At 41.3% G+C, this 24,052-nt stretch overlaps 1 protein-coding gene across 15 annotated transcripts in view; it reads right to left on the bottom strand.

Moving 5' to 3' along the window:
- ABI1 (abl interactor 1) overlaps positions 1-24,052 on the bottom strand; it is an 82,630-nt gene that overhangs the window by 53,206 nt on the left and 5,372 nt on the right. For all 15 annotated transcript variants that reach the window (XM_005513796.4, XM_065050689.1, XM_005513799.4 and 12 more), the window contains exon 2: positions 4,303-4,470. In XM_005513796.4, coding sequence (XP_005513853.2) covers positions 4,303-4,470 — 168 coding nt within the window. The remainder of the gene's footprint in view (positions 1-4,302; positions 4,471-24,052) is intronic.

Raw genomic sequence — 24,052 nt, 5'->3', positions numbered from 1 at the left:
TATGTATTCTAGACATCTTACACTTCTTATGCTATGAAGAAAGGAAGCCACCTGGCTATTGTTCAAGCTTTTTCAAAGAAAACTTCTTTTTGGTTGCTGCAACTGAAGGCAATTTATACCACAGCAGAATTGCTGCTCTTTACTCCCTATCATTTGAGGATGGGCTGGTCATCAGTGATGGCCAGAAACCACAGAGGGCTCAAGACCTTACTCTGTTACCTCTTTTCACTAGTGTCCCATAGGGACAGTTGAGATGCCACACTGTAACACTGCAGCACTCTGACTGGCTCTGCTTTCACATCTTAGATCAAAACTAGCTCAACTCCCATCTGAAATTTCCCTTCTAAGTATGGCCATTGTCAAGGTAACTAAAAACACAGTAAAGCACTGAACAGGAACTAACAGAAATATGCCATGTAACCCTGACTGCAACAGAAAGCTTATAGCAGGGAGTCTAGAGGTATATATGCCTTAATGTCTGTAGTGAAGCCTTGATGCTCACATTGGTCCAAAGTATAGACTGGCCATCTTTTTTCCCTCCAAATCTTGCCTAACAGGATGAGTAGGTTCTCTTACACCAGACGGCTTTGCAAACTTCTCCAGAACATTGATCAAGTCTTTGCTCTGTCGTATCCGAGAAGCTTGGAAAGGTCAAGTCAGCTTGGCAAAGCTGTCCTGGTTTTGTTAAAAACAAGTTTCTCTTTTAGTGAATTTGCCTGTCAGCTAAAGCCTTCATATTAGCTGCATTTTCCTGAAAAGCCAGATACATGTTTTGGTAGACATAGCAATGTTATGCAAGGTTATTGATAAGAACACATGCACATCACGCCAGAGGGGCAATGAGAAACAGGTGACCAAAAACCTGACCAACTGAAGTATCCCATTCACATCATACTTCATATAAAAGTGGGAGATCACAAGGATCTCGTCCCTCTTCCTCATGGCCGACATTAGGAGAGGACCTTGCTAGTCGTCCCTGTGAACTGAGGCCTAGTGACAGACTGAATCCAGTTCCGGTTGGCTGCAGAGTCCAGTCCAGGACTTCGGGTGCCAGCTCTGCAGTTGTTGGGATTTTCACTGTTTTTGTATATTTTGTTTTGTATATTTTTTCATTGTTTTTGTATATTTTGTATTATTTTCTCTATTCTTATTAGTAGCATTAGTAAAACATTTTAAATTTTTCCACCTCTCTTCTCTCTGTCCTTCTTTCCCTCCCAATCGCCTGTGCTTAGTGGGGAGAGAGGGAGAGGCTGACATGGGAAGGGGGGAGAAGGGGTTAACAATACATCTGCCACAGTTTTATTGTCACCCCGTAATCAAAACCTCAACAAAAGCTCAATGTGAATACCAAGGGTCTAAGCCAAAGAGCTGAGCTGTATGTCCACAGCTCTGTATATTTGGTGTAGTAAATAATTACGTGGCAGGTCACTCCAGACCCACACATTACAGCTGAAAGACAACTATGACTGCAGAAAATATAGATATAGCAGCCAGAGCAGAAGTCTGCTCAGATATGTGAAAGCCATTCCTGGAGCTGTTCACAGCCTCCGTGTGCTCAGAGCAGTGGCTCCCACACCACAGCATGAAGCCTCTCTGAAGCTCTCAACAAGAAACCAAAGTTGAATTAATTTTTTCCTGTAAAAGCAAACTTTCCATCTGTAAAATTAAGCTCCAGTAACAATAGAACACACCACTCCATCATGAGTGAAGAAGGTGCATAGCTAGGGAAAAAATATAGAGTGGCTACTAATCAAGATTAGCTATCTAGCCATTTAGCCTAGAGTCATTTTGGAAAACGTGTAGAGAACTGAAACACAGCACGGGAACAGAAACCGCCTGCAGGATTTTCTTCCATGGAAAGAAGAAAGGTTTTTTTAACCAGAAAAAAACCCTATCAAATTGTACCTTAACTCACAGATATCTGCTCTGTGTTGCAAAACCCAGAATTGAGTAATTGACCGGCAATGTCTCAGATCTGTGTTTCTAGGCAATACTACTTTCATGAAGAAGAAATCCATTTTGAGAATGTGTTCATCCCCATGCTTTAATGGCATGAAAATATTCACAACTGATACAAGCACTGGGAAGGACACTCTGGAGACCTCAGAGAATTTAGAAACAGTCTGTCAAAGCAACTGCACAGCAGATTTAAGATATACAGTTGAAGCATTTGAGCAGAAACATTTCAAAGCAAATAGCTGAGCTGGTATGCATGCATTATCTGTATCCAGTTTAATTCTACAAAATTAGTCTGCAGAGGTTCATTTATAAGCAAGGATTAGTTTCAGAAAGACCAACCAGGACAGAAACTACAAGCAAGTGACCTTGCTAAACACTCCTCAAAAGCGCTACAAAGCACTGATTGTTCAGAGTCTTTAGCAAACAGTTCATGTATCAGGTGACTCAATAGCTTTCATCATAGCGCCTTCAATTCAAGCAGCAAACAGTACAGAGGGTTAACACCTTTTGTGCTAGTATCAAACATTTTGGATTTTTCCATGGTTAGTCATACCAGTGGGCCAACGAGAATTTAACAATAATCATTTCACACACACTGCAGCTCTGAAACACGTAAGAAAAGATGTGCTCAGTCTGAAAGGACACCCAATGCTTGGGAAAGCCCTGTAGGTTCAGTCCTTTATCCAGTCATTTCTTCAGAGGTAGTCATAACCCTAGCTTCAAGAAGTCTTTGAATACTTGACAGAATAAGAAATTTATCTACAGCAACTGTACTTAACCCGCTTTCCTATTTCAGTGGCAGGTACTTTTTAGATACCTGATACAGCTCTGAACACTGTAGATCTTGGCACATAACTAACTTGACAAGCCTTTTTCACAGAATGTCCTGAGTTGGAAGGGACCCACAAAGATCATCGAGTCCAACTCCTGTCTCTGCATATAACAACCCCACAGTTCACACCATGTGTCTGAGGGTGTTGTCCAGTCTCAAACACTGTCAGGCTTGGGGCTGTGACACCTCCTCTGGGTGAAGAACCTTTTCCTAATGTCCAGCCTAAATTTCCCCTGGCACATCTTTTTGAAAGGCTTACTATTATGAGGGCCCTTCCACATGCACCAGAATCTTCACCCTCCTGACATGCTTTTAGTGAACCACTGTGTTACCATTTAACAGAAAGATTTTTTTAAAACCACAGTTATTCTAAAAGAACAGCAAACTGAGGCTAGCAGGGCCTACAGGGAAAGAGAGAGAAGAGGCCATACAATAGAAGCATTTTCTTTCAAGTTTTTGGTCTAACATGTACCACTAACAGAGTATCAGTTGATCAACAAAGGTTTTAAATTCACCAGCTGCACTGAAGAACATTTTAGCTTGAATCCTCTGAGATTTGTTTATAAAATGTCTCAGACAGGCCTAGGACATAAAGCCCATCAAAGATCCAAGTGAATTTCAGTAAGAGCATACGACAGACTGGACACTGGGCCCTCAACAACTCAACACGACTTCAGAACAGCAACATTAAGGGTTAAATAGTGAGTGGATCTTGTCTATCCTTTCCTTGACACTAGTATGGCACACACCTGATTATGTAATAAGCCACTTCCAGACATTTTTTGATTGAGTTACCACACAATCAGGCCAGTGACAGATCAGGTACAGGCATCAACTCTCCTCCCTTAGCAGCAGCCAGGCAGGGTAAAGCCTCAGCCAGGGGCAAACAGGCTGCCACTGACAGGGACAGGCCTGTTCTTTCCCATCATCTATTTCCACGCCCCCCTTGCATCAGCAATGCTACAGTCACACTACAAGTCAGGTCAGCTCATACATTCAAGTGCCTTGGCTTGAAAAGAGTTTGGCTTCAGCAGGTAGTAGCAGCATGGGAACCCCACACGGCTCATAAAATTACATCCTGCAAGGATATGGAAAAACAAAAAAAAGATTACTGCACATGCTGCAGTGTTAAATAAAACACCAACACTTATATGGTACTTCTGTCTGGATTTCCCTCAGAAACAAAATCGTCTCTACCACTCCCTCAACTGCAGCTTCAGACCTTAGAATCTTAGTAATTAACTCCTGCTTTAAAGCAAATATACATTCCAAGCACTTCTAGATAAAGGAACTGTTTTGTTTCAGTCATGACCTCCATCACAAAGTGGCTTTCATAAATATTAAAAGAAAAAAGCCTCACCATTTTCTATCATGTTACTCAGAGAATTCAAAGAAGTCAACGTAAACTATCCAGCTCAGTACTACAAGAGACAAGATAATGCCCCCTCCCAATGTTGTCAGTTCTCTATTAAAAAAATAAAATAAAAAAAATAATAAAAGAAAAAATATACCTGTGAGATATGGTTGATGGAGGACTCCATCCTCCGTAGCTGGGAAGCTTGGATGTCCAGCAGTTGTAATACATTGTTGGCCAGTGCATTGATCTGATAAGCAACACTGGCTAAAGATTGAGTTGTGTAGGCTTTGGTCTCTTCTAATGCTTTCCTTTTATCTGGAGCCTGTAAAGCAAAAGAACAAGATGTTTGCTTAAGGCCAGGAAAAGGGTGGGGGGGGTCAGGGAAAAGGACAGGAACAAAAAATAGAACCTATATTTAGAAGAATCTGTAATCAAGAAAATCTGACTGTGCAAAGTACTTGATCTGCATATACATTTAAAAAATTTTCAATAATAAGGAGCAGATAAAGAATTTGAAAAATATTTAACTGTAATAAAATTACACGCCAAGAAACAATTCATTCAGGAGAAAAACCAACACTATCATGATTTGTTGGAGCTGAGTTTCTGAAGCCTGCTCAACAGCTCCCCAGGAACACCGAAATGCAGCTTTTGCCATCTCTTATGAGGTCAAGCAGCCCAGGCCAGTTAAAGACAAAAATATTTTCCCACAGTTGAGTGTCTCCTACTGCATGTGTCACCTATAAAGCCAACCCTCCAGCTATGCTGGCTGCTACTCCCACAGCCCAGTAGAGGGGTGAGCAGAGCATCAAGACAGCATGCACAGAGGGTTCCTGCGTGCAGGAGTATTTGTGAAAGTATCCCTCCTCACACAAAAGCTAAATAAACTTTCCTTGACAGCTGAGAAGTTCTTCATTAACTGAGAAGATACACATATTCTGAGGTGTCAGAAAGGAGCACAGCTTCCCCCCGAAGGGCAAAAATACAAGGAAAGGGTCATGTTCCCACTGAAATAATACCTTGCTTAAGATAGTCAGAGGGCAGGTTACTGTCCAAGATCAGCAACTACTTAGAACCATATGGCCCAAGTAAATCCCTTCTGACTGGAAGGATGGGAGCTACCAACACGACCTCCACCTCCAAAATACACATGCACCCCATTTTGAAGTGCTCCTGTATCACAGCTGGGGAGCTGGCTGTGGAGGAGGCCGTGTACCTCATCTGTTACCCAACCTGCAAACTGCAGCTATCCAGATTCTCTTTTCTTCCCTCTGTAGGAACAGTACACTGCAGAAGGATTTGCAGTACATGATGACTCAATGTTAGCATAGTTTCTTCCGCATTTTATTTGTTTGTAGAATAGTCAGTCCGTCTCGGCAAACAAAAGGAGAGGTTCCTATTAATTGTCCCTTCCAACTAGACTTCTGTCTGGGTTTTTTTTAAATCTATTTCTTTGAATAACACACATATTGTATGCAACAGTTACAATACTGAGGACAAAGTCAGGAAACAAAGAAATTCTGCTTGCATTCAACTGAGACCTATGTTTTCTACTTTCCACATACTCATTCTTAACTCTTGCCTCCTTTTTCTTCACCTCAATATTTCAGTTTAACATCCACATGTGTTGAATCTGCCCCAAGCTAAAGTATGAAAAGATGCAACAGCTATAAGGAATCCTTCTCATCTCTCTTGCTTTACAGAGAAAACCAGAAGGCAAGCTGTTCATATAATTATAAAGTTGCAGCATGACCTCAATACTGCAACACAAGCTATGCTACTTTTTATTTATTTATTTATTTTAACAGGGGTGAATTCCCACCCCATCCAGCAAATTTGTTCATATTCATGATTAATGTTCCTAGCAATGTTTTGACGTGTATTAGAACACTTGGTTAATGCCATCCTTCAAACAGATTAACATACAGCCTTCTACAACATGAAGCTGCAAGAACAGTTTAATACAATGTTCCCAACAGGTAAAGCAGCTATTGCATGTACTAAGGCCACACTACACAAAACTCCATTATTTTTTAGTATTTCCAAATGCAAGCAAAGCTTCCTTTCACCTAAAAAGAATACTGACATTTCTAGCTTTCAGGAAAAAAAGTAAGAGTCATTTTGATTCTTCAGAAAATAAACTTTGGTGGTAAAAGATCTCTAAAACTACTAAAGGTTCAAGAAGCAAATTTCCCAAAGTGTCCTGGCTTTCCAAAGAGGCATTTTAGACTTCAAGACGTCACTAGCAGCAACTTTAAAAACACTGAGCTGGAGCATAAAGGAAACAACTGATGACTTATACCTCCAACTTCTATCACTCTGCACAACAGTGAAAATGCAGGTAGCAGCTTCTGTGGCATCTGAAGTAAGAGGTTTACTGAACTAGACACAGCCAATAAAGGCAGCAGGCAACACAATTCATTCATTTCACTCAAATTTGCTGATGATACCAAACTGGGAGGGAAGGCCAACACACCAAAACGCTGTGCTGCCATTCAGAAAGACCTAGACAAGGTGGAGGACTGGGCAGAGAAGAACATAATGGAAGTTCAACAAGGGCAAGTGTAGGATCCTGCACCTGGGGAGGAATAAGCCCAGGCACCAGTACAGGTTAGGGGTTGACCTGCTGGAAAGCAGCACTGCAGAGAAGGACTTGGGAGTTCTGGTTGGCAACAGACTGACCATGAGCCAACAATATGCCCTTGTGGCCAAGAAGACCAATTGTATCCTGGGCTGCATTAGGAAAAGAGTGACCAACAGGTCAAGGGAGGTTTTTCCTCCCCCTCTCTACTCTGCCCTGGTGAGGCCACATCTGGAGTACTGTATCCAATTCTGGGCTCCCCAGTTTAAGAAGAATAAGGAATTACTGGAAGGAGTCCAGCAGCAGGCTATGAAGATGAGGAAGGATCTGGAACATTTTTTCTTATGAGGAGAGACAGAGAGAACTGGGTCTGTTCAGCCTGGAGAGGAGAAGGCTGAGAGGGGATCTTATCAATATTTATAAATATCTCAAGGGTGGGTGTCAAGAGGATGGGACAAGACTCCTTTCAGTGGTGCCCAACGATAGGATGAGGGGCAACGTGCACAGACTAAGGCATAGGAGGTTCCCATCTGAATATGAGGAAAAACTTCTTTACTTTGGGGGTGCCAGAGCACTGGAACAGGCTGCCCAGAGAGGCTGTGGAGTCTCATCTCTGGAGATATTCAAAACCCACCTGGACACATTGCTGTGTGATCTGCTCTGGTGAACCTGCTTTAGCAGGTGGGTTGGACTAGACGAACTTCAGAGGTTCCTTCCAACCCTGACCACTCTGTGATTCTAACTTCATATAAACTCAAGTAGTTTTCTTATTCCTAAGTTTCTACTAAATAATGTTAGGCTGAACACTAACAAGTTACAAAGACACATCACTCAATTACTGAGAGTAGTCAATTGAGAAAACTTCAGTGTACAAAGTTTCTTTTCTTCTCTAATGATCTGTTGATCAAATGCCTTGCCCTCACTTGCCTAAGCACCTAACATTTTAGTTATTTGCTAAAATGACTGGTTTAGTAGCAGGACTAGATGAACATGGTTTGTTATGTGGAACATATTTAATGTCCTAGCAGGATTAGTTTAGAAACATATTCAAGTTTTGCAGATAAACTGCAAACTGAAGTTGCCCAAGTTAACGGTTTAGACTAGAACTAATCTGATAAGTCTTTTGCATCTTTTAATTAGGACTGCTGGCATTGGAAAGATAGAAGTTAAAGGCTTCACAGCCAGCAGAACAGGGAGGGGAGCAGGAGAAGCCAAGAGCTATGTTGCAGGAACAGGAGGGAGACAGGACTTTGGTATTCTTCAACTGTTACTTTCGTCTTCCTCTTTAAGTAAAATCAAAAAGTGCTATAGAAGATATTGCACATTTACATGCTTTTGGATACTTCAGCATGATACATAAGTATCAGCTACCTATCCAGATTTAAAGACAACACAATACAAAGGCTGTCAACTGACTTTTTTCTTAATAGTTTAGAATTTCGGATCTCACATTAAAAGCTTCAAAGATACCATTGTTCCTCCAGTAGACCTTGATATGAATGGAAGTTTTTAGTAGCAAAGTGAATATTCTTTAAATCCAGCACATAACAGCTTTTAAAGTTTCCCTCTCAAGTAAACTCCCACCTGTATTGACTCTCAGTCGTGTTACTATGGGAAAATTGCAGTTCAAAATTGCTCTCACATAACTAGGTTTAATACTAAAAAAAACCCCAACCCTCTCCTATTATCCAACTGGGTACCTAAAGAGTCAGTTAACCAGCATGGCATTCCACACTGCATGTCATGTATTTTTGTCAAATCCAAACTTGTATCATAATGCTTTCTTAAGAAGTTTGCATAATTACTGTAGTCGAATCAAAACTGATTCTGCACCCAGCAACTGCCACAGTAAAAAGAGAGTAGGGGCTTGTTTACTGATTCTTCATTTCAGTGATACATCAAGCTTCCTCCAAAAATTGCATCAGCTCACACTGCAAAGTGTCTTTGGAAGCCAAACCTTCTATTACAAGGTCCATACCTTCGTTCCATGTTCTCTGGCTTTTGTTTTCCCTCTTTCCACTTCAGTCCCATTCATTATGCCCAAAACTCCCTGTAAGATAACATGCTCACCAGAAGAACTGGCTCATTTCACAAAGGTCAGAAAGCAGCTCATCAGATCACACCAAGACTAGTTGCCCTAGCAAAAACAAATTAATTTGCCTCCTCAGTATGAGGCATGTGTTGCTCCACATTTTTCATCTTCTGCTGTTGGAATATGTGCAAACTCAAGCAGAGAAAAATCCATCCAGAATAAACTACTAACAGAGCACTGCCCCAAAGCAGCCCAATAACCACTAAGCCAAACAGAGCTGTTAGTTATTCAGTGCCCAATGCCTGTTCAGAGGCTTGGCATTCTGTTAAAGGGCTTGATCACTCTCAGCAACCAAGCTACATGAACAACTTCACACTCAGTTTTATATGTCTTTGCTGTTATTGCTCATGCACATTTAATGAATTCAACAGTGCAATACATTTGTGTTTGCCTCACAAGGAAACACACTATAATTGTTTGGGTTTACATCTTGGTTGTCTTTTTTAAAAATACTTCCACCTCTCATTAATTGAATAGACAGAAAATTAGCATTACTACAATCAGTTGCCATATGGATTTAGCAAACTCTATAATGTATCAGCATCCACAGAATACAATTCTGCCATTCAAAGTTATCAACATGACTTCTTGTATTATCTTTGGTTCATGTTGTCATTTATCTATCTTTGACATTTACAGAATGCATACTTCCTGCTAAGACAGATACTGCAGTTGAGGTTTCAAAGTTCTGCTTCCTTCACTAAGGCCGTGCCATTTTAGCTCAGAGATCTGGTCCCAACAAACTCAGGAATAAAGTTTTACTCAGAACAAAAACATCCAGCCCAAACTTTTAACTTAAGGTAGCTACAATCTACAGCATTTCATTTTTCAAGTCAATTGGAAATACCTTTATAGAATGATGAAGATGTATGTCCAGGCAGTGGCTTGGAGACTCCTAGATATCAATACTTTACTGCACTCAGAACTTGCTGGGGACACTCCAAGGTGGAAGGAACATATTTCTGAAAAGTGGCTTCCCCACTCAGAAAACAGGAGCACTCAAACCTTGCTAAAGCAAGAGCTTGTAACATTATGTGAAGCTTCCAGATGCATCTATGAGTTTGAAGTTGCTGCTTCACTGATCTGATAAGGCTTTTAGTAACTCAAAGCTGGTCTTGAGGGTTTGTTTGTTTGTTACTTCTGACTGCTAATGGCAAAGGGTCTGGGCATTTCTAAACTATTCACAATGTATGTTCAGCTTAGACCAAGTATTCCACATCCAAGAGGTAGTGACATGTTTCAAAGGTTTCAATATGCCATACACACTAGATAATATTTACCTACTGAGCAAAAGTCTAATTTACATTGAATATCAAGAACTGTAAATCCAGAGATCACTGTAAGTAACTGAGGAGCTACATAACAAAATAAGTAGGTAGCTCATGGATACAGAATCCCCCTTATCCATAGTTCACAAAGCTTGTTAGATTGCTTTGTAAACACACTGCACCATGGTAGACTTTTTGTCTGTTACTGTTATTACATCATAATATCAGTTATAAATGGGAGAAGAAAGTCAAACTGGCAAGTCACAGCAGCAAGTGCCACAAGGTTACACATTCTGAAGAACTTTCAGTAGCCAACTACCTATCTGAAAGGCACCCAAGGAGATCCAAACAGGCCCTGGTTATTACTAGCAGGTGCTCAGCAGGGAGCATTCAGGGTCTCTCTCATCACAGACACAGCCTCACAGGATATATATACCATTCCAGAGTGCCAGGGAAAACTAAGGCTTCAAAAATTACAAATAGGTTTTGCTTATACTGTGTATGCCATCAGATGAGGACAGAGTATGAATCAGATGTGTCACCTGCCTCCTGGAACATGCTTACTGTGCTCATGCCATACAGCAATCTCATTGAAGAAATCCTCTCTGAAATACATTAGGCTAGCACTTCAAGGGGATGACACAGGGAATACTTCTCAATTTCTACAGGGCTATCCTAGGCCTGGTGTTTACCTGCCTACAAGTTACAGGCTGTTCCTCACTGATCAGCACCTCAACTCCCTGACTGGAAAGTGAAGTCAGCCTTCGGGAGAGTTAGTTCAGAACTTCAAGCTCAACCTTTGCCCAACATACTAACACAAGAAACATTCTCCCATAGCATCACAGATAACACTTCAGAGAGTCACCAGTACACTTCATCTACTGTCTATCTTCCAAATAACAAGTCCCAGATCAGCCACCATCAATATTCCTGGAACCACCTGCTTTGGCCTTCATATCATTACTATTGGTGAAAACACCTGTGGGAAATCCAAAAAGAAAGCATCTACATGGGAACAAGGAGCAGGAAGGGACTTACTTAGTACAAGCGCGGTCTGATAAAGCAACAGGGCAAACCCAGTCTCCATATGAAGGAGAACTAAGGCAAAAAACCCCAAACGTCCCAGGGCACAGGCAAGCCTCAACTAAAATTCTGCATCACAAAGGTCAGTACTACAATATACACAGCAAAAAAATGTTCAAGTGCTTTACTGAAGTGATTTGCCAGTAATTTTGTTCTACTTTTCTACCATTCCTGAATTGGGAGGTGAGGCATTGAAAGCTCAAGATCTTAACTAAACAATAGCTTGCAAGTTATTAATAGCAATATATTGCAGTCACTGAACATGTCCACCATCTGTCGAAGGCCTTCTCTCCAGAGGACTGGCAGACAATCCTTCACTGACAGTGAAAAAAAACAAACAGAAGAGACTATCCAACAAACCTCTCCCTACACAGTGAGAAGTGGTGTCAAATCGAAGTATCAAAGCTCTCAAACACTTAAATAACTGGCTGTTCCAGGAGTACAAAGTAATTTAAAAGACAGGGGAGACACAGAAGTATGCCTAACCATTCAGCACAGTTCTAAACCCCAAGATCCCCCTCACTACACTAAGTCAACAATTGAAACCCAGATAATGAAATTATTTCAAGTCCATTCAGTAAACAGTAATTCTTCCCACCTACTGGGGCAGAAATCCTCAATAAACACAGCCAAGCTATCATCTACAATTCAACTGAAGTGAACTTCCTTCCAGCATCCACAACAAGGCCAACTGGGATGAAATAACACCACGTCTGTTGAGTTTCTCCAAGATAAGATGCAGTAAGTCAGCTATACCAAACGCAGAGGAACTGGTAGAACTTGAAATCTCTTCTCCCCAGGTAAAGACATTGCACAATAAATCTGGCACTCATTCAAGATACGATATGTTGATCACCACCACAGCACAGCTCACAAGGAAGATTTCAGTCTGTTTCTTTTTAGAAACACTATCTTGACAAAAATTGTTGACTAGTCAGCTATTCCATCTCAAGGGTCAAGACATATACCAAATCACTGTAGTTTAACAAACACATAAGACAGCGTAACAAGCACTGCCTATAACTCCCAGGCTCTGTTTCAGACAGGGCCTTCCCCCAAATCCCAGACATGCTAGACAATCAACATCAATAATATTCCCCTGACCAGTCCTGAATAGCCTTGATAGCAAAATTAGCATTTCTATGGGCTGAGACCAATTTAGCCAATCTGGCTGTGTCCTTCTGGATTTTATTTCAGTTGAAATTTGCTTTTCATTCTGTTGATTAACTGTAAAAAGACAACTCTCCATTTTCCTAATCATTATCTCTTTGGGGGAAGGTAGATGAAGAAGAGTTTCCTTTGGAAAGAACTTTTCCCCTTAAAGAAGAGAGTTTAAGAGACATGCATTTATTACCTATATACACAAACACGTACCCCACAATGGTAAAATTGTATCAGTCTTGATAACAAAAAATGCGGGATTAATACGCACATTGATGTTTATAAAAAAAGAAGTGCTTAACTTTCTCAGATACACTGATACAGATTATCATCAGATCCCAGCCCATTCTGACCTCTGTGTACATGGCAGAGAACCATTTATTTGAGATTACACTTTCAATAACTACCTTACCCTCATGTTTTTTCTTGAACTAAGACACAGCATTCACAGCACTCTGACACAGACTTTAATAGATCTGTAAAGGAGGGCACAAGTAGCTTACAAAAATATTTTAAACAGTAAATAACTACCACCACCCCCCCACCCCCCCGCCAAAGAAAACAAAATGAACCTAGGAATTCTGTTTAAATCCAGGCTGTGAACCTTATAGCAAGAAACAAATCTATCCAATAGGAGTGCGATTTCCAAAGCAATGCCGACTCTGACAGATGGAGCCTAGAAAGATATGTGCCAGCTGCTCTGTTAGCAGCGTTTTCTGCCCAATGCAGCCAACAGCGCTCATGTTGGCTCTGAAATAAACCACTCCCCTTATTAAAAACTGAAATATATCTATAAATATATTGTTGAAAACACAATTTTCAGTTCTCCTACCAAATCCAATAGAGATGTCATAGTAAATATATATCTTGGCACAATACACTGTTAATGTGAGTTGTTCTATTCTGTGTATACAACCAAAATAGCACACAACACTGAACTAAAATGACAGAAGCAGAAATGCCCATGTGTCATTTTCACACAACCCTTGTACACTGAATTAGTAAGGCTTCAAGACTGCATATGCAGCAAGCTTAAGGAATTTGGTCTGAACCTTTTATTCTGTGTTTCACATGATTTAGACAACACAAGCTCCAGGACAGAAGCCACACCTTCCATTCCTGTAAAGTACTGCACACAGTATTAGCATGTACAGTCACTTCAAAATTATGCTTTTAACTACCTTGCAGTGCCTATGATTTGCCTTATGACAAACACCCAAATTTCTTCAAAGCTGACATAAAGCAGACTCTGCCATCAGAAACATCAGCCAGAGCTCCAAATACAGACTAATGTCAGCCAAAAAAAGAAACCCTTGGCACTTCCATAGTGGTCTTTCTTCTTCAACACTAAAAAAGCTACCCAAGGCTTTGGAGCATATTATTATTTTGGCACACTAGAGAGTAGATAATAGGGAATTAGAGAACTTATGTTTCATTTGTTCTCTTATATACTGTCTCTCAAATATTGATCTTCTGTTTTCTGTTTGCAGTGGGGCTTGAAATTAAAATGGCTTTCTGTTTACCTTCTGAAGTGCCAGCACCCACCCACAAATTTTAGCTCATCTAGCAAGGACATCATCTCTGATAAGTCAAACACTTAATTTTCACTTATTTTTGGTGGGAATACGAAGGAGACACGTTAGCATTTATTAGTTAGCTTAATATTCTCCTTGTAATATAGTAGCAGTAACACAGAAGCTAACTGGAGTGAAAATAACTGGAGTGAAAAATCAGAACTGGGTAGGTTTTCAAAGCCATGCAGGCCTTTGAATCTAGACAATTTGGACTAATGTGTTTTGGGGTAAAGCTCTTCAGCTCACACTGTGTGAAAAAGTCTCTTTTCATAATATCAATGACAGTGCTCCCTTCTATGGATTTTATTTACCTCTTCAGTTTACTCTCAAGGACCGGTGAGTGCTCACACAGTTAGAAGATTTTGACAAATCAAATTGAAGGAACAAGCCCATAATACTACAATAAATATATATCTGAAGCCAAGCAACATGCTAAAATTCAATGACCTTTTATAGGTGAGCTTTCAAGACTACCTTTCCAGTTCCTCACTCTCTGGTGCTCCCTAGGACCCTCTAGGCAGGCCTGGAATCATATCAGAGAGCATTGAGCAAGCACAGTTAAGACAATAATATTTAGCATAAAGGATCAAGTTATGGAGTCACCTCAGCATGTCCTGGTATCACAGATTATAGGTCAACAGTGTTCTGCATGGATACAACAGGGTAACATCAACTGCTGTTTGAAAGACAGCTACCTACTGAACATCAACATCTACAAAAGGGTTGGTCCAAAACCAAGCAGGGTCAAAGCTACAGTCTGCACTGCAAGAGGTTTCCCCCCACGGAGATGTCAGAAATGTCACAGGACAGCAAAGCAAGGAGGAAAGTGGGGAAAGAGAGCACGGAAAGGCATTAGCAGGCCTGTCCAGCGCCAGGAAGAATCGCAAGGCACTAAAGTGTAGAGCAAAGAGTTACACAGGCCTTCTGACATACAGCAGTTTCTGGGCTGCAAATGTTCCTAATTCAGGAAGAGTTCTCATGTTTAAGAAAGTCACTTTTGACACACAGCCACTGGCCGGATTTCAAATTCACACAGTTCCCAAACATCACAGTATTTTAAAAACAAAGAAGAAAACAATGGCTGTTACAGGGTCAAATTCTCTTTTCATCCTTTGCTGACTGTTCAGCGTCTTGAAGATCAATATACTCACTCCAGCAGGAAACAATCCAAGGGCTTGCACGTATTTCACAACACTGGCACAACATTATTACAGCAGAAACCAGTGAATCCCCCTAGTTCTGTAGTAGCTTGCTTCCTGGTACAAGGCATACTCTCACACAGCACACAGGCTATACAGTCATCTCATGGTAATAAAGTATAATAACAGACTGCAATTCAATAACTGATTGTTTTTACAAGAACTTGCATGTAAGTGGAGAAAAATCAACCTAGTTTCTAAATGATCATATAAACAGCTGCTAATATTTCTTGGACTTTTATGCACTCCTGGACCACACTGTACATTTTTAATCTGATAGTTGATGTAAGCACACTACATCCAGTTTCTTTTTGAAGAGTTACTTTTTATTATGTTAAAATCTGACCCTATGGTTAGCAAAAGCATTCCAAGCTCATTTCAATACTGGGTTGTTTCAATTAGAGCAAACAGGAATTTAGCTCCTCAAAAAAAACACACACTACAGAACAAAACAGATGGCTCAGGAGAATGGAGAAGGAGAGGGAGAAGGAATGGCGAGTCAATCATATACCATTATTTCTTTCCCCAAAAAAATGTGAACAGGACAGTAGGTAACAAAAAAAAATATGGTAATCTCCACATCTAGCACCAACAGAAGACAGAAAGCAAGTTCTTCAACAGGAAATAAAGAGTCAAATTCAGAACTGAGGGATTTCTTTTTTTTTTTTTTTTTTTTTTTTTTTTTTTTTTTTTTTTTAAACAAAGCCGTTGGAGGAGTCGCTGTGGTGTTAGTACAGCAGTACTTCAAGTGAGTAACTTTTCCTAGAAATACAGCTGCAATGCCTCTGACAGACACAATTACAGCAAGATTTTCTAATCCATATTGAAGTTCCACTAGTGTTTTGATGGTGCTCTTTCACATGGTTGTAAAGACTGCTTCCCCTTCCCACACAATGTAGAGGAGCGTGGCTTTAGGCAGGTGCAGGAGGTGCAGAGTCAAATGGATGACAGCAGCGCTTGCACTTCCATGCAACCAGATGCATGAAAATAGTCACATCCACATCACTCGTAGAATCATAGAATGTCCTGAGTTGGGAGGGACCCACAAGGATCATCAAGTCCAACTCCTGTCCCCACATATGACAACCCCACAGTTCACACCATGTGTCTGAGAGTGTTGTCCAGTCTCTTCTTGAACACTGTCAGGCTCGGGGCTGTGACACCTCCCTGGGGAGCCTGTTCCAGTGCTCCAGCACCCTCCGCGGGAAGAACCTTTTCCTAAGCCTTCCCTGGCACATCTTCCTGCCATTCCCTTGGGTTCTGTCACTGGTCACTAAAGAGAAGTGGTCTATGCCTTCCCCTCCCCCTCCCCTTGTGAGGAAGCTGCAGATCACCATGAGGTCTCCTCTTAGTCTCCTCCACACTGAACAAACCAAGTGACTTTAGCAGCTCCTCATATGGCTTCCCCTCCAAAATCTTCACCAACTTCATAGCCCTCTTCCAGATGCTCTCTAGTAGCATAATTTCTTTCTTTATACTGTGGCACCCAGAACTGCACACAGTGCTCCAGGTGACACTGCACCAGCGCAGAGCAAAGCAGGACACTCCCTGTCCCCCCGCTCCAGTAATAACACAACTCCTGAACTGTTCTACTTCAGCACTTGTAGTAGGACCATCAGGACACCTTGCTACTATCTCATCAGTAATCAATTTGACAGAGTGGCCTTATTACAACCAGAGAGGATGTGTATTTAGAGCAGCAGTCCTTTCACAACAGGAATACACAACGCCACCATTGCGTACCCACCCATACCCACACTGCGCCTATCTGCACATGTGTGCACCCCAGAGGAAGCTGAGCACCCGCCCTCATTAGTTAAAACTCAGGGGAGGCCAAGGGAGGGGACACACAACCATGGAGCAGCATGTGGGACAGTGTATCTGGCATATCCAACTGCTTCAAAGCTTGGGATAGCCTCTCTGTGCTGCAAGAGAGGCAGGAGAAGTAGTCCAAGCAAATAATATGCCAATTAAGTCTGCTGGCAAGGCTTCACTACCAGAGGTAAGATTCCTACTATGATGTGAGCAGATGCAAGCAAGTCCAGGACTGGATAAGCATTTGATAAGCTCTGCCTGAAACAGCAAGAATTGGCTGTGTCTGTAGCAAAAAGAAGTTATATCCTAAAAACATTGGCTGTGTCTGTAGCAAAAAGAAGTTATACCCTAAAAACATGCTTTGAATTTTACTAAAGAATATACAATATATATATGTAAATACAATCCTGCATGAATAGGGGAATGGAAAAGGAAAGACTTTTTATACAAAAACTGCCTAAACACTGATGATATGTCCAAAGCAAAACTGAAGACCGGTCTTTTTACCACTTCCCCTCTAACAAGCTCTTACAGTAAAAATTGCTTTTCAGCTTCCCACCTTGTCATTTTTTAAAAGGAAATTGGGGGAAAAAAGCAGCCTTTTCTGTTCAATAACTACAGAAACTCATTTTCCTAGTCACAAAAAGAATTTTCTTACCATCATGAATGGCCACATTTTTGCACCCATTATACTTAGTGATGATGAATTTTTCTTAACTTTTGCGGTGGTTAGCTTGCATTTAGTCATTATCTAAGGAGGCAAGAAGCTTAATTGAGTATCTTTTGCTCATTATTTTTATCTTCTCTTTGCATAACTCCTTCACAACTGCTCCATTAAACACCTCTTCCCCTCCCAAGGCCAATTTGAAAAAGCCTCCTGGTTTATGAGACGGACAACCATGACTCACAGTATTCCCCACATTCATTCCCCCAGGCCTCGTGGGATGTCGTACAGCCAGTAAGTACCTGCTCCAGTTCATATTCCCCCACTCCCAGTGCTGCTGCAGTAACTCCTTACAGCAGTCTGGGAAAAAAGTAAAGCTACCACTCTAGCTGTCTGCTGTAGGTAGGAAGCAAAGAGGAACTGTATTTGCTTTTAATCTTGTCCATGTGACAGTTGGTAAGAGAGCAGCTGAGGAGAAGCACACAGCCCAAGAGGGTTACATGCTCTCCCCCATTCCCCCTATGCTTTTTGCAGAAAACTCAGAGTTGCTCGACTTTCTACTTGCTTTCCAGTCATCCTTCAAACCACTCCCATCTTCTGTCAGCCAGCCAGCAAGCTATTCAACATAGATTATTCTTTATCAACTCTTAAGCCCCCTTTCCACACCTGAGGAACACACTCAAATTCCCCCACTCACCCCACATTCAGGAACAAAAGAAGCAACTTTTCTCCCCTCAGCAGAGGAGCAGCAGCCCACAGGTGCTGTATCCCTGCATACTTGTGTCCTATCCCCAGTAAACAAGCCTCTCTTAATTACAACAAATACCTTCACTCATGGAACCATCAATGTTCACTGCAGAGTACTGACAGGGGCTGATTTTACAGTTCTTGTTCATGGACAACAGGTTTCCAAAAAGGTAACATGCTAGAAAGCTCTCCATTGACTGTTAACTTTCTCCACTAAGACTGCTAAAAAAGAATAAAATACACATATAGAAATCACATAGCCCCTATTCAAGTGATACAAGACTTCTTACAAAGTAAGCAGCATCGTATGAGCCCACGCTTCAATTACAGCTATGGCAACAACCATTTTCTCTAACATTCAGAACTAAAGACACCTTAGAAATTAGATACAAAGTCTGTTGCCATTTAAGACAACATGTACTTTCAATGCTCCCAGACAAGTCTCAGGACTACTGCGACAACCAGATCATTTCAGTGCTGGGAGAACATATGGTACGATGCAGCAGGAAACATACCCACAGAATTCAAACAGAGCCCTTGTAGAGCCAAGCACTTCCAAACCAGACACACATTTTATCTAACACAGCTAAAGCCAGGAGTTTGCATCACAGAAAAAATAGCTCCTCCCAGAGATTTAGAAATCCTGTAAGTCAATCATCAAACCAAAAGCTGAACAATCCCCAGCCAGGTCTCCAAGGATCTTGACAACATAAGTGCATTGATCCATCATATCTCTATTTGTTAGTCTGATGCTCTCTGGACCTTGATTGAAACATCATCCAAGCCACCTGCCATGAGGCCTGACAGTGGGAAATCTGTAGGCTACTGTCATATTTTATAAAAACCCTTCAGGATCAGGTCCAGCTCTGCTTTGTGGATGCATACCTACTAATGTTAACAGAACACCATTCCCCCTAGTCCATCCACCTTTCCCTCACTGTTAAGAGATCCAAAGTGCTCCAAGCAGAGTAGTTTTATTGAGCCCTTTCCACTCCTTGGTCTCAAGAGTAGCAAAAGGACCAGCTTCCTGGACAAGACAGACTCCTTACAAAGGAAAGCCTGGTCACATGTATCTGCAAGACCTCCTAAGAATTTTACTAGTAGACAGAATTATGTCAGTCTCATTGCATACTGTGTCTCCCCAGCTGCCTTCTGCTTCTTCTGTATCCTGCTCATCACAACTTCCCTAGGTGGTTACAGACCACTTCACAGCCAAGGCCTTAGACTCAATTCTGTGCCAATAAAGATAATTTAATAAAGAAGTGTATAAGTAGCTGCAAGTTTCAAATTATTCAAACCCATGCTAGTAGAAGCTGTTTCTCTGAAAGGCATCATAAAAAACAGCTGCATAATTTAAGCTGCAAGGCAGTAAAACATGCAGTTAAATAACAGAAAGAGATTAATTAAAAGAAATAGGCAAGGGAGAAGAGGTGTTCAGATGAGATCTGAAATGAAACTGGAAGACAATGAGGTAGAGAGCAAACATGTGAGTTTGCTTCACAGGTAGATGCTGTGATGAAAGGACTCTTGTGTCAATGGCAGCAAAAGAGAAAGTTCACAGTATGTGGCAGCAGAAGAGTAAGAAAACAACAGGTCTAGGAAACAGCCTGTAGCAAGCAGACAGGAGAATTCAATGAGAGAGAAATAAGGAATTCACATTAAGGTCACAGGCTAGGAGAAGCACCTGGAAAGCGAGAAATGTTGTCACTAGTAACATATAGTGACATAGTAGTGCCTACCATTATCAGGTGCATGAATGTGAAAAGAAAAGCCATGGCATGACATTCTGCAGCTTAGATGTTACTGCAGTAGTCTGATGCAACTGCCTGGACACCTTGTTCTTCTCATCTGTTTTACGCAAGCATTTTCTCATCTCACCCTTCAGAAAACACAGAGTTATCGCATGGGGACCACAGTTCAAGTATTAATTAGTAGCACAGCTGCTACAAAAAAGTCAAATAAGATGCTCAACTGACAGTGATTGCCACAGGACAGATATTGGTTGGTGGTTTTGCTTACCCCAAAATACAGCAAAGAGATCAGAAGATGAAAGTGAAGATACACATCTAGTGAAAATTAGCTAGAAAAAAAAAGCCAACAACAAAAACACAAACCACCACACATTTGCCTGATAAAGCATAGCTTACAAAAACATCCTGTGAAACACTGGTGTGAAAGGAGCCAGAAGAGGCTACACTTCAAATTTTTTTCCAAGGATATCAAAGAATTGTTATGCTTCAAGTAGTAAACAAGCAGATTTTTTTTCTTGGTATTATTTATAACCTTAAGACCACCCAGTAAGAATATTACGTTCAGCTCTAAGGATGTCAAACCGGCATTTCTTTTAGTAAGCCGCCTCTGCCTGTGTTCTGAGAGGCCTCCCTGCTTTCTTAACAAAAGTAGGAACAGTACCACTGTTTACTCCTATCTGTCTCTGAGGTTAAAATAAAATTAGGAAAGTGAAGCACAGTTTCTTCCTCAGGAGTTCTCTAACTGCTCATCACTATAGTATCAGAGCCTCCCTGCACACAGAGCAGCGTGCTTGCTCTTTAACATCTGCTGAAGAAAGAACACACAGAGTTGATTATTTTAGGCTCTTTGGAGAGGGAGCGAGGAAGGAAGAGGGATGGAAGATACTATCACAAATATATCTGCTATCTTAACATGAGACACACAAGAAATATAAGAAAGCTGTATCTCATTGCAGAAGAGACTACCTTTAATCTTATTTTCAAATATTCCACCATGGCAGAAGATACAGTACAGCACACATCATCTGCAGTTGTTATGAAGAGACCATATCATAGGAGAGGCCCAAACCAAGAATAGCTTTGAATTTCAGAGTCTTTTTCAGTTTGCCAAACCCAGCACTTACTAACAAAACCCAACTGACCTGGAATCTTAAAACAAGAATATTATTAAACTCACCTTGTAAGTAGTCAGCCTTTTTCAGAGTAAAACTAATTTGCCTTGTCAGCCTAGCCAGCAGGTTGGCTACCAATTTCAACTCACATTAATACAGACTGTTGAATTTTACAAGTTGTATCTGAAAATGCTGCACTCATGTTTCACTCCAAGCTGAAATTCTCTTGCAGGGTCCACCCCCCTACCTTTTCTTCTGAAACATCAGCATCATAGTAACAAAGCATACATGGCTCCCATTAACAGCATTAAGAGCTTGCATAAGTAATGAGTAACACTATTTCCATAGTTTCAAGCAAAAGTGACACCTACACTCATTAATTAACCCAAGGAAAAAAAAGCAGCCATTCCCTCTAATACCAAGAGGAGGAGTTTAGAGTTCTGCTTTCATTTGTTGTACGATAAATAGATTCCTCGAAGAAATCACCTGTTAGAAGTCGTGTATCTTTTATTTCACTACCTGGCCCTAAACCAATGAGACACCTGACTGAGCCCCTTCAGTGCAGTGCGAGGGACATGCTGATGGGCTGGAGCTGAAGGAGAAAAGGCACCTGCAGATAGCACAGAGCTCTGTTCAGGAGCACATCATGGTCTCTTCTCCACAGCACCACAGTCTTAGCCTATGCAAGTTTTGAGCTGCAAAGGATTATTTCTACAACCCGCAGGAGACATCAAGTCTCTGTCTGCAGCAGGTGCCTCACCAGCAAGGTCAGGAAAAGGGAGGAACCCCACAGAGGCACTATTACAAATTCAGCAGTTACTTCCCTTTATTTAGGGGTGGAGGGAAGGATCTGTGTAACCAAGCCCACCCGCTTCTGTCACTAGTGCTCAGATTTCAGGGGGGCCAAGTCTGACGGGTGGTCGCAGAAGGAACAGCATCAGAGGAACACCAGCCTGGGTAGCATAAATACTGAAAAGGGCAAGAATGCTCGGGTAACTATGAACAAGCCCAGACACTGAATAACTGACAGCCCACAAGTCATTTCCTACCAAGTAACAACAAATGAAAACCACACCACACTCTTTTTGACTCCAAGTTACTAATTAAGGACCAAAAGGAGGCACAGACAGAGCAAGATACCCTCTTATCCCTCAAGGATGTCTTGCTGCACTAGTACTGACACTTTGTCCGTACAGCTGCACTCTGTTGTTCTGCAGATAAATAAGATTTCAGTCACCAGAACCATCAAACACAGACTGCTTTCACTAATGGGAAAGAGAGCGGTATCTTCCAGTGCCTCTGCCAAGCAAGAGACCCACCAACACGCAGACAGACAGTACTGTGAGCATTATGCAACTCCAGAAGTTCACAAAGGCAAAAATTACAATCTCGAGGTTCTTATGAGAGGACATATGTAAAACTCTTAAAAGTAGTGCTGCTAATGAGCTCAATGATGGTTTCAGGTGCATCTTTTTCAAGGGATTCACTGTGCAGTCTCTGTGGACACTTTCTGCAAATACGCACTTGTTGTGTTGTAGTGTAACAGGCAATATGGAAAGGGGTGAGGGCAAGAACCCTTGTGCACAGCACTAGAAGTCCAAACAATCAGGTTCTGTTCCCAAATCTGACAGCAAGTCCCTATATGACCTTCCACAAGTCAGTTACAAATTCTATGCCTCCATTTATGCTTCCGTAAAACGAACACTGTTCAAAATGCTAAACAAATATATTGGGAAGCTGCATCAGGTTGTTTTTTTGTTTCAAGAGTTTGGGGTTTTAGTTTTTAAACTTAGATCGGTGGCACAGATACTAACAGGAACTTTGCCCTCAGAGGTACAGTGCTTCCTACTTGCACACAGCCTGCTCCTGTACTCTTACCTTATTACAATGTGATCCACTTTATGAGCCCTCCTCAAGGCCCATCTATTTTCTCTTTACCGTAAGAGCAACTTACTGCAACAAGCTTCCAGAAATCCAGAGGGAGGTAAGTATTAGACAGTTGCTCCCCTTACACATGTCTTGTTTCTTCCTTCCAACAGTTCCACAGGGCATAGCAAGAGCAGCACAGAGAGCAAGGCTCATGCTTAACACACACTGACAGACAACCTGCAAGCTGCTTCCTTCCAACATATGTGCAAATGGAAGGGAGCAGGCAGCACTTCCATTGTGGAAGAAGCAGTAGACACCTGTAAAAGCTCATCCTGATCCACTTTACTCCACCTGATGGAAGGCAGCACAGTGCTGACACAATCATCTGCTGAAATACTAATGAAAAATTGAGCAGGAAGAGCAGCTGACATCTTGCTGTCTTCATAAACCAAATGAAACAAAGTTAATGGAAACATTTCAAATTTGGATAAGCTGGTCTCATATCATCTACCTCCCTTGGACACAAAACAGACATACCACACTCCAGGATCCATTTCCTGTATGTGCAGAGTAATCACTTGCTGATTCAGTGAAGTTGTACTATTGTCCCATTGCTGCTTTCAGGCTAAATATACAGCTGTATTTTCCAAAACACAGACAACTTATGCAAGGCACAGAAGAGCTACAAGCCTAGCCCACCAACTTGTACCCAAATTATTATTATTAAAAAACAACAACAAAACCCGAACAAACAAACAGGCCCCTCCTCCTCCAAACAGCCAGTGCCTTTTATACTGATGGCAAATGTATTTTTAAAAAGTATAAGCTAACACATTTTCTTAAAGAATGATTTAAACCTACAAAGGATAGTGGGTGGCATATCCATATTTTATCTTGTTGCTCTCCAGCTCTTTAATTTTGAATTATATTTTGGTGTTACAGAAAGTGAACTAGCTTAATTTGCTTTTTCTGTAAAATGTTCTAAATT

Source organism: Columba livia, chromosome 2 (genome assembly GCF_036013475.1).
Source record: "Columba livia isolate bColLiv1 breed racing homer chromosome 2, bColLiv1.pat.W.v2, whole genome shotgun sequence".
NCBI classification, from domain to species: Eukaryota; Metazoa; Chordata; class Aves; order Columbiformes; family Columbidae; genus Columba; species Columba livia.
This window is presented reverse-complemented; position numbering and strand designations above follow the sequence as displayed.